The 12,008-nt window shown below is 52.2% G+C and overlaps 1 protein-coding gene across 14 annotated transcripts in view; it reads left to right on the top strand.

Moving 5' to 3' along the window:
• The window catches only part of UBR4 (ubiquitin protein ligase E3 component n-recognin 4), a 1,980,383-nt gene that overhangs the window by 763,315 nt on the left and 1,205,060 nt on the right, over window positions 1-12,008 (top strand). For all 14 annotated transcript variants that reach the window (XM_085609056.1, XM_085609055.1, XM_085609054.1 and 11 more), the window contains exon 38: window positions 8,171-8,398. In XM_085609056.1, the coding sequence (XP_085465182.1) occupies window positions 8,171-8,398 (228 nt within the window). The remainder of the gene's footprint in view (window positions 1-8,170; window positions 8,399-12,008) is intronic.

Raw genomic sequence — 12,008 nt, 5'->3', positions numbered from 1 at the left:
AATCAATGGGAATGTTCCGGTTTGGAAAAAGGCTGCAGGCTCGGGGACGAGGATGTTTCAGGTGCCACCACCACTTCGAGAGGTAAGTTGGGTAGTTGTAGGTTAGGTGGGTACCCCAGGATTGGGCACAGGGGGCCGCAGGGCGCCGGGTGCAGGGGTGCCTTTTGACGTCGGGAATCTTACCCTCTGGTTGATCGCGGCTGGGGTGGCACTTGGTTCTGAGGCTGCAGGCTTCTTCCGGGATGTCGAGGGGGGTCCTTGGGTGCCGGACTCTGGGTCACAGTCGCCGTGGGGTCGTCCTCAGGGTCTTTGTCCACTCCAGCACTGGCCAGGCTTGGCTGGTGCAGAGTGTGTTGGGTCCGCGGTCCCGGGCTGGTGCCAGGGATAGCAAATAGGTTTCTTGAGTAGAGCCTCTACTCGTGGGAGTCCCAGGGGCTTAGAGCTAAAAGGTAGCCAGGTCCTCCGGGGTTGGTGAGGTTGCTGGCCACGAGAGATGCCGCGCTGGTGCAGGTTCGAGAGTCGACAGGCCGGTAGGGCTGGGGCCAAAGCAGTTGGTGTCTTCTTCTCTTTTTAGCAGCTGCAGGGCAGGTCCTTGTTCTTCTTGCTCTTCTTGTAGTTTTCTATCTGGAATCTAAGGAAGGAAGGAAGGTTCAGGGGGCCCCTAAATACTAGATTTAGGGGCGTTACAGGTAGGTGAAGGCCAGGGACCAATGGGTCCCTGTCCTGGGGTGGGTACACCCCCTATCCTGCCTCTCTCCTGTGGGAGGGGGGAAGTAGCCTAATCCTGATAGGGTAGGGCCTCCCATCTTCAAGATGGCGAGAGCCCGGAGATGTGCTTCACCTCGCCTCCCCCACCTGAGGGGTGGGGTGGGCAGGCTGGCACATCCCCTGTCCTTGTATGGGGTTTCCGGCCAAGCTTCCCGCCAGAGTGGGGGGTTGCAGTGGCCTGGGGAAACTCCAAATGGCGGCCTGCCTTTGAAGCTTCCCTTTGCTCATCCTGGGGGAGGAGATTTCTCACCTCACCCAGGATGTGCATTGTTGCAGGCCCGGGAGAGCAGGGGCTCTCCCACCCAGGGGTCCAGCAACGTGTCTGCTGTGTGGCAGCCTGGGCAGCCTCAGAGCAGACGTGGATTGTAAGTTAGCTGTAAGGGGGCATCTCTAAGATGCCCTCTGGGGTGCTTAGTACATTAAATCCTACACTGGCATCAGTGTGGGTTCAATGTGCTGAGAAGTTTGATACCAAACTTCCCAGGCTTCAATGTTGCCAATATGGTGCTGTGGAGCTCGTGTTTGACAAGCTCTCAGCACCATGCACTCTTAAATGACAGCACTGCACTTACAGTGCCCAGGAATGGACCCGGGTACTGTTGGGGCACAGGGCTCCTGCTCCTGTGCCCACACCATAGGCGTAATGCACCCAGCTAGAGGGGTGGCTGACAAATGCCTTGGCAGTGTAGGTGATGGGCATGGTACACAGTGATGTGTGCCATGTCGACTCTTTGTTTTGTCCTGCACCCAGACACTCAGCCTGCAAGGGCAGTGTGTGTGTAAGGGTACAGGGCCTCTGAGGGTGGCACAATGAGTGCTGCAGCCCTTAGAGGCCTTCCCTGGCCACAAGGCCCTGGGTACGTAGGGTACCATTTACTAGGGGCTGACATGTGGCTAGGGTTTGCCAATTTGGAGTTTGTGTGGTTTAAGGAAGGAACATAGGCCCTGGGCACCTGATTGGCAGGAACCCAGGGTACACTCAATCGAAGTACATTCAGCAATTTAGCAAAAAGTGGGGGCATACCATGCAAGAAAGATGGCACTTTCTCACAATCTTGGTTCGCAGACCCACCACCGGGGTTGGTATTGCTGGGGTATCTATTCTAAGATGAGGAATCTCACTAACATGTTTCTTTCAGATGAACAAGTTACTTACTTTCGGTAACGATGTATCTGTAAGAAACATTAGTTAGTTAGATTCCTCACCGACCCACCCATCCTCCCCGTTCTGCGAACTGACATCTAGGGTTAAGGTTATCCTTTTCAGGGCCCTAGATTTTTTGGCACCAGTGTTGGTCTCTTGCATGGCTCTGCGTTCCTGGCGCAGAAAGCTATGTACAAGAACTGAAGTCAGCCTGCCAGGGCGGCGTCTAAGTACTCCGTCATTCCGGCGCACGACGCCGGACGCGGAGCCGCAGACGTCGCCTAGCAACGCGCAAGGGGTATTGCTGACAAAAAATCTATCCGGATCCAGCCTGACGCCTGGGGATATTCTAAGGTGAGGAATCTAACTAACTAATGTTTCTTACAGATACATCGTTACCGAAGGTAAGTAACTTGTTCTTTACACCATGTCAGGAAGTTATAAATGGGATCTCCTAACTTGCCAAATTCTCTTACCTTCCAGCATGACTCATTATAAATAGCATATACATTGGTAATTCATTCTCCCATTGTTTACATTTCTAGTGACTACTTCTAACTGTAAATTCCTAGCTTCTAGAATGTTCCTCAGCAATACAAGTGCAAACCATAGTTGACTTCACTGTGACTCCGTACCACCCCGAAAGTGACGGTGCAGAGCAGCATAAAAGTCCCACCTCTGCCTACTGACGTTAGTATCTTTATTTCCACACCCTTTCGATGTAGATCTGGGGTTCAGCTTCCTTTGTCGATCTTCTGACAGTTTCTAAATTCATTAACATTATAATAGGGAATAATGTTTCCACCAAAAGGTAAGCATAAACAAGCATTGGCATAGCCAATAGGTCTCGCCTTTGGGACCTTTTAAATGTTTAGCCATGCAACAGTTGATGTTGTTGCACCTAGGATATTGTGTAGCATTTGCGTGAGTTTATGCTATTGGCATTGTAAATGACAATGCCTCTTATTTATTTGTTTAAAAAAACAGCACATTAATAAAAGGTAATGTAATCTGCAATGTCAATAGCTCAAACTCTAGTAAATGTGAGACCTATTGCATTGCAAATGCTTGTTTTCTTAAGGCGGTTGGTGGTGTAGGGAGAATACGCAACATGGACATCTGAAAGAAACACGTTAGTTAGATTCCTCACCTTAGAATATCCCCAGGCGTCAGACTGGATCCGGAAGATTTTTCGTCAGCAATACCCCTTGCGCGTCGCTAGGCGTCGTCTGCGGCTCCGCGTCCGTCGTCGGCGTCGTGCGCCGGAATGACGTCGTCGGAGTACTTAGACGCCGCCCTCACGCGCTGACGTCAGTTCTTCTTTTTTCCGCGCCAGTAAGCGCAGATCCGGGAGAGCTACCCCTTTAGTCACTTTTTGACTATTTTTTTCGATCTTTTTTGATCTTGTCAATCGACTCTGGTGCCGGTAGGATGCCTGGTTTTAAAGCCTGTGCTGACTGTAGCCGCCTGATGTTGGTTACGGACCATCACCGCCGGTGCCTTTACTGCTTGGGCCTCGACCACGACGCGGAGTCGTGTTCCGACTGCAAGGCCCTGACCTCGAAGGCTAGACGGGAGCGGTCCCGTAAGCTTCTCGAGATCTGCCACTCGACTCCGCGCGTCGCTCGATCCCGGTCCAGGAGAAGGTCCAAGGATCGGTCGCGGAGCCGCAGCTGACGTCCCCATCGGTCGTCGGGATCCAAGTCTTCGGGTAAGTCGAAGCATTCCAAGAAGTCCAAGAGGCGACACCGCTCTTCGGACTCCCCTCGCCGGTCGCGCGACTCGGCCGAGGGTCAGGGTGGTCCCACCCCCGCGGCTCCGGCGGAGCGCAGGCGCCGCGCACGTCCCCATACCCGCCGGTCCCTGGGACTGACGCGACGCCGGCGGAGGTCAGTGCCTTCCTCTCGGCCATGAGGAGCCTGGCCCCGCCGTCAGCGCCCGCTGGCGCGCCTTCGGGCCCCGCGGACCTGACTGGGCTGCCTTGCCGGCCGGTGGCTCCGGCGCCGTCGACTGCTCCGGCCTCGACGCCCCAAGCGCCCGGGGGACCCGTTCCCGAGTCCCTGTCGACCTCGTCACGCCTCCTCCGCCGGCGTCGACACCAGTACCACCCACGACGCCGACTCCGCTCAACGTCGAGCCCCAGTTCACTCCCACTCCGGACCCGGCGCCGCTACGGCGTCGATGGACGCCGCGTTCGGCGCCGCTAGAGGCACACTATGTCTACCGTCCGGCTCCTTACCTTCCTCCTGTATACCAGGAATCGGATGATGGGGACAACTGGGAGGGATCCGAGGATCCTATGGCCGTTCAGGCTCAACTGTCCCAGGACTGGGCAGATGAACTGGGGGAGGCCAGTGGCCTAGATACCTCTCCAGACACTGGATTCGTCTCTCCTCCGACTGTGGCTTCGGAGGAGGGCGCTGCGTTCTCTGTGGTGCTGCGCAAGGCGGCCGCAGCGCTTGGGCTCGAGCTGCCTGCCGTGGCTGTGAGGACTAACGTCCTCACTGAGGTGCTTCAGTCTGCAGCAAGCTCCACTGAGCCTCTGCTGCAATTCAATGAGGCCCTCATTGACGTTCAGCAGGGCACCTGGTCCAAGCCCTCCACAGTCCCTCCTGTGGACAGGAACGTTGCCAGGCGCCACCGCCCTGCTCTGTGCGACCCCAGTTTTCTGTCCCAACACCCTACCCCTGAGAGCCTGGTTATCCAGGCCTCCACCTCCCAATCCTCTTTCCCGACCGCCCCGCCGGACCGGGATTCCAAGAGACTAGAACAGTTTGGCAAGAAGCTGTTCTCCTCCCGTAGTTTGGGCCTGCGGTCTTTGAACACCGCTTGTCTCTTGGACCGTTATTCCCACTCTCTGTGGGATGCGGTGGAGGACGTGCTGCCCCTGTGTCCGGAGGAGGTCCGGACACGACTTACCCAGGCTCTGGCCGATGGGAGGGATGCGGCACGACATGCTATCTGATGTGGGCTTGACACTACGGACTCGCTGGGTAGGGCGATTTCTACCTCAGTGGCGCTTAGACGTCACGCCTGGCTGTGGTCCACGTCCTTTTCGGGCGATGTCCAGAGCACCCTCATGGACATGCCCTTTGATGGCACTCGCCTTTTCGGCGAGAAAGCGGACAGTGCGCTGAATTGCTTTAAGGACTCCCGGGCTACGGCCAAGTCCTTGGGCCTCTCGGCCCCGCGGTCGCAAACTTCCGCCTTTCGCCCCTTTCGTGGCCAAGGAAGGGGTGCCTCCTCACGTGCGCCTAGCCACCAGCCGCAGAACCAACCTGCGCGCGGTCGCGGACGTGGCTTCTGCCGAGGCGGTTCTGGAGGACGACGCGGTCAGCCCACATCCACCCCGGCAGCATCCGCCTCAAAGCCTTCCTAGTCCGAGCTTTCAGGCCCATTCCACGCCAGTGGGCGGCAGGTTTCGCCATCACCTGCTCCACTGGCGGTCCATCACATCGGACAGGTGGGTGCTGCAAATCGTCCGAAGGGGCTACTCCCTCCCCTTCGAGACGACCCCTCCAGCCATGCCACCGCAGCACCACCGTATCTCGGGGGATCATTTGAATCTTCTCCACGAGGAAGTTTCGGCCCTCTTGGCCGAGGGGGCCGTCGAGCGCGTTCCGAGCCCAGAAGTAGGTCGTGGTTGTTATTCCCACTACTTTCTGGTTCCCAAGAAGGGCAAAGGGGGCCTACGCCCTATCTTGGACCAGGGCAGTTGCAGTGGTGGCTCACGGACCGCGATTGGGTCAAGGGCAAGAGCCTCTCCCTTCCCCAACCGGAGCATGTCGTAGTGACGGATGCGTCCCTCCTGGGATGGGGTGGCCATATGGGGGAGGCGGAGATCAGAGGCCTCTGGTCTCCGGCGGAGTCTCATCTCCACATCAACCTGTTGGAGTTGAGAGCGATCCGACTTGCACTGAAAGCCTTCCTTCCCTCTGTCAGGGGAAGTGTCGTGCAGGTGTTCACAGACAACACCACCGCCATGTGGTATTGCAACAAACAGGGCGGGGTGGGGTCGTGGACCCTTTGTCAGGAGGCTCTGTGCCTCTGGACGTGGCTGGAACACCAGGGCGTCACCCTAGTGGTTCAACATCTGGCGGGCTCTCTGAACGCCAGAGCAGACGAACTCAGCCGCCGGTGCATGATGGATCACGAATGGCGTCTGAACTCCGAAGTGGCGCAAGGTCTCTTTCAGCAGTGGGGAGAGCCTTGGTTAGATCTATTCGCCACCGAAGAGAACGCGCAATGTCAGCAGTTCTGCGCGTTGGAATTTCCAAGGCGGCACTCGCTCGGCGACGCTTTTCGTCACGAGTGGAGTTGCGGTCTGTTTTACGCCTTTCCGCCTATACCACTTCTGCCAAGAGTGCTGAAGAAGATCAGGCACGACCGGGCCCAAGTCATCTTGGTGGCTCCGGATTGGGCACGAAGGTACTGGTATCCCGAGCTACTCAGTATGCTGACCGATCCTCCGATACGTCTGCCCCTTCGGGAGGATCTTCTGTCGCAGCAGCAGGGGACGGTCCTCCACCCGAACCTGTCCAGCCTCCACCTCCATGCGTGGAGATTGAGCGGCGGCAGTTGATGCCATTTGACTTGCCTCCTGAAGTCTGTGATGTCATTCTGGCAGCCAGGCGTCCCTCCACAAAGACGGTATACGCCTGCCGGTGGAACAAATTTGTGGCATGGTGCACAGCAAAGGCTGTGGATCCCCTTTCTGCCCCTCTTTCTGAGGTTCTCCTCTTTCTTCTTTCTTTGGCCCGGCAGGGCTCTGCGTTGGGCACCTTGAAAGGTTATCTTGCTGCAATCTCTGCCTTCTTACGGCTTCCTGATCAGCCTTCTCTTTTCAAGTCCCCTGTTTCCCGTTTTCTCAAAGGGATTACTCACACGTTCCCTCCTGTCCCTTTTGTAATGCCTCAGTGGGACTTGAATCTTGTTCTCACATTTCTTATGTGCGCTCCCTTTAAGCCTCTTCATAATTGTCCTCTTCGTCTGCTGACGCTTAAGACTGCTTTTCTGGTAGCCATCACCTCGGCTAGACGGGTGAGTGAGCTCCAGGCTCTATCTTCAAAGCCTCCTTTTCTCTCTGTTCATCCGGACAAGGTTGTCCTTCGGCCTCGTCCCTCCTTTCTTCCGAAAGTGGTGACTCCATTTCATCTTGGGCAGTCTGTCACCTTGCCCACCTTCTTTCCGCCTCCGCATCCTTCCAAAGAGGAAGAGAGGCTCCACCGTCTGGACCCAAAACGTGCGCTCTCCTTTTATCTGGACCGCACAAAGCAGTGTTGGGTGGACGACCAACTTTTCGTTGGATACGTGGGTGCTAAGAAGGGGAAAGCTGTGCACAAACGGACCATCTCTCGGTGGGTCGTTTTGTGCATCAAAATGTGTTATTCCTTGGCAAAAAAGGACCCTCCTGTTGGGCTGCGCGCCCATTCTACTCGGGCCACAGCGGCTACTACTGCTTTGGGACGGGGTGTCCCTTTGCAGGACATCTGTCAGGTGGCGACGTGGGCTTCGCTACACACGTTTGCCAGGCATTATTGCCTTGACAGCCAAGTCCGGAGGGATGGCTTCTTTGGCCGTTCTGTCCTCCAGGACTTTCTGGTGTGATCTTGGTTCGCAGACCCACCACCGTGGATGTTATTTCTTGGGTATCTATTCTAAGGTGAGGAATCTAACTAACGTGTTTCTTTCAGATGAACAAGTTACTTACCTTCGGTAATGATGTATCTGTAAGAAACATTAGTTAGTTAGATTCCTCACCGACCCACCCATCCTCCCCATTCTGCGAACTGACATCTAGGGTTAAGGTTATCCTTTTCAGGCCCCATGATTTTATTTTTGGCACCAGTGTCGGTCTTTGCATGGCTCTGCGTTCCTGGCGCGGAAAGCTATGTACAAGAACTGACGTCAGCGCGCGAGGGCGGCGTCTAAGTACTCCGTCATTCCGGCGCACGACGCCGACGACGGACGCGGAGCCGCAGACGACGCCTAGCGACGCGCAAGGGGTATTGCTGACGAAGATTCTTCCGGATCCAGTCTGACGCCTGGGGATATTCTAAGGTGAGGAATCTAACTAACTAATGTTTCTTACAGATACATCGTTACCGAAGGTAAGTAACTTGTTCTTTACTATCTAAGTGGTGTATGTGCTTTTGCGAATATCCCTTGTTGTTGTGCAGTGTTGTGTTGCTCTTGAGAGTTTTGACACCTACCTAAGGTCAATTTCTACATCATTAAAAGGTGCCTTTGTTTCTTAAGGCTCTTGTGAAGAGAACCCCAAGTAGTGGCTTGAGCTCCACAATGAAAGAATCCGCATTTCAGAGCGAGTCAAGAGCTCCTGAGAGTGCTCTCCGACATGCCACTGCCTCCCCTGCTGACAAAAGCAAGGTCACCATTTGTGACGGGAAGGCCTCTGACGATGAGAAACCCAAGAAGAGCAGCCTATGCAGGACCATTGAAGGTTGCAGGGAGGAGCTACTGAGCCAGGTAAGTTAGTGTAAATATGACTTGGCAGAACTATTGAAGGGTCAAGGAATGTACTTTTGAAGCAAGTATGTGGGAGTGGACAGCTCAATGAAGCACCATTGAGTGAAACATCCGCTTTTGCAAGTTGAATCTCTTCCAAAAAGTGTTTTGTTGAACTACTTTGCAACTGTAAATGCCATTTCTCTGAGTTGTCATTTTGTCAATTGTGTTGATGGATGCCAATATTTTAAAAGATTATTAAAGATGAATTAGTGTAAAATCATTATGAACAATATGAAGATAATGAAATTAGGTTGCATATTTTTAAAGTGCACTAGCAGGTATATGTCCTTGCATTGATGCTGTTTTATGACTTTCATGACTCCACATCAGTTCATAGAAATAGGCCTGGAAACTAAACTCTTATTAAAAGTTTGTATTTTCACACAAGCAAATATACACATGCCTATTTGGAAATATGCTGGGTGATTGCAAATTCACTTAACCTACACCCCAGTGAACCTTCATAAAAGTTTACTCCTGCCCTTGTCACAACTAATTTACCAACAATTTCAAGTATATGTGAAGAGGTTGGAGAGGTGTTCATCGATTACATTAGTTTGTGGGTGTACACCTCACAGGGCATTCCATCTTTGCAACTAACGCTGCCCGCCTTATACAAGCCCTCTAGGTAGATTTGAGAAAAGGTGGTAATATTACACTCCTAGAATCCATACCCTGATATGTTATGAGCCCTAATATAAGAATAGCTGTTTTTGGAACTCTGCAATATTGAGATCACTGCCAAAAGTTGTCACCTTACTACACACCAAAAGGTACAAACTTATTTACTTATTTTACATGGTAAATAGAATTCTGAAGCATCCTGCCCCTTAGAGAAGTAGATAATTTATGCAATTCCACACCCCTGTGATCATCAATATAAAGTGATTATTTACAACATTATGTTCGAGGCATATGAGTTGTAGATTGTATACTTGTGCATAGATAGCCAGTGGGTGTTGGGCTTGGATGTTTGCAGTTTGTTTTTGTCTTGGAATCAGTCTTTTGTAGTCACGAGGTAGGTGACTCCTCCTTAGGACGATAGTGTGCATGGGCATCGACTCCATCTTCAGATTGTTTTTTTCTGCCATCGGGTTCGGGAGTGTATTGCGACACTCGGGTTCGGGATAGTCTTCGAACCTTTTCGACGCGCAATCCTTACCACTCGACTGTATTGTTTTCGATCGTGTTTTTCCTTTCGAAATGCGCATCGTAAAAATCCAAGTACTTCGATCGATGCTTAGACGCGGGCTGTGAGGCCTACAAGCGCCGACCACGCAAGCAGTCCGTGGAATGGACTCCGTTTAAAAAATGCCCTGAGTGTGGGGCTAAGTTCCCACACACACACTTGCACGAGGTTTGTAACCTCTGCCTCTCTCCGGAGCACGAAGAAACCAGCTGCGAGGCCTGTATCATTTCGATCGAAGAAAACAATTTGTTACCGTCAGGCTCGACGGCACGAAATGAGACGCGGCGCTAGTCCGGTGCCGGATATCTTCTGAGAAGAATAAGAGTTTCAACTCAGCGCAGAAGAAGAGGGGCACATTTCCATGTCTGAAGCGGACGACTCCGACATGGAAGAGGACTCCCAACATCACTCCGGCTCAACGAACCGTTGGTAACAAGCCCCAACTGCCCACAAAAACACCAAAGACTCCGGTTACACCTTCGCCCTCGGGCTCAGGTCGACACCGTGTGACTGTTTCAGATGCCCCGCCTTCGTGAAACATAAAGACAAGCCTTCTGGCTCGGGATCGAGCCAACCCCGTCCAGGTGTCGAACCCACATCTTTGGCACTGAAATATAAGGCCAAGTCTGATGCTCCGCTGTTGGCACCGAAGACGTCTTCGGCACCGAAAGACTCACAAAAAACCAAAGTCTTCAGAGCCAATACTACCGAGATTGAAAGCTTCGGAACCAACACCAGTTAAACCAAAACCATCGGAACCGAAACCAAATAAAGTAAACATTTCGGAACCAAAATAAAAGCCTTTGGAACCGAAACGGAAAAACTAAGCCTTCGGAGTCGAAACAGCCCGCACCGAAGGGTACCGACCCTATGAAACACGGAAGCCCTCGTAAACAGACTCCATCTAAAGAACTTCGTCCACCAGAGTCTTTGGATCCGAAGCAAAAACAGTTGCATAATGACCCAGAAACTGGGAAACTTCGAGCAACACTGCCCAATAAACAGAAGCTGGACCTTCCTGAAGACTGCCACATACCTTCAAAGAAAAAAGACATGGGTACTAACCCCTCTTCCCACTTACATACCTCCCTCTGCTCCAACTTTTAACCCACATCTAATAATTTCACCAGCAAATTCACCACCACCACATTTTTCACCTGGGCACCTGGATGATAATGATGAGGATGGAAATGGAGGTGCACACGGGGATGGGGATGGGGAAGGGGATGGAGATGATGATCAGGACACCATTCCACAGGACCCAGACCCCTGGGATGATTATGATAAGGACCCAGATCATACTAATGACCCCGATCTATATCGCTCCAGACCATCACCACCCGATGACAATATTGGTTTCACACAGCTCATTAATAGAGCTGCTCAATACCATGGGGTAGAATTACACACTGACCCCTTAGAAGAAGACTTTTTAGTGGAAACTTTCGCTCCATCACAAAAAACCACAAACTCACTACCCATGCTTAAAGGTCTGATAAAACACGCCAATGAAGTATTCAAAGATCCTGTTAGAGCTAGAATACTTACACTAAGGGTGGACAAAAATATAAAGCCGCTACTACAGACCTAATTTACATCAGGGGTCAGGTACCTTTAGATTTGCTTGTTGGTTCAAATGCATGAAAAAGGGCAAATTCTCAGGCAACAGGTGATGCCCGTCCACCTGAAAAAGAATCAAAACTTATAGATGCATCGGGCAAAAGAAGTGCATCTCAAGCGGCCATTCATTGGCTCATTGCCAATGCACAAGCTCTCCTGGCGCGGTATGATAGAGCTCACTACGATGAGCTAGAAAAACTGATGCAACACTTACTAGACCAATACAAAGCTAAAGCTCACGTCCTCATCCAAGAGGGTAAGCTTATAACAAACACTTCCATCAAATGTGCCCTTGATGGAGCTGATACTGCCTCGGGTGCCATTAACATCGGCATTTTGCTACGACGACACGCTTGGCTCAGAATCTCGGGCTTTAAGCAAGAAGTACAGTCAGCACTTCTTAATCAGCCATTTGATCAGGAACACCATTTTTGGCCCCACAATCGATTCTTTATTGGAAAAAATGAAGAAAGACACCGAGACTGCTAAAAGCCATGGGGGCATTACAGCTACACTCTAACAGAGGTTCTTTTCGTCGCTCCTTTTATAGGGGTGCCTCAAAGATGGCTGCATCAGAAAACACCGCCTCGTCTTATAAAAGCCCCAATCAATCCTCCTCATCCAGAGGATATTTTTGGGGAGGATACAGAGGAAATAACAATAGAGGAAGAGGCAGAGGAAACTCCACCTGAACTTCCCCTACCACCAAGCTGTGACTTCCCTCTACTACCCCCGATCATTCCACTCCTGTCGGGGGAC

Source organism: Triturus cristatus, chromosome 1_2 (assembly GCF_964204655.1).
Source record: "Triturus cristatus chromosome 1_2, aTriCri1.1, whole genome shotgun sequence".
Classification (NCBI taxonomy): domain Eukaryota; kingdom Metazoa; phylum Chordata; class Amphibia; order Caudata; family Salamandridae; genus Triturus; species Triturus cristatus.
The sequence above is the reverse complement of the archived record's forward strand: the minus strand, read 5'-3'. Positions and strand labels throughout refer to the sequence as shown.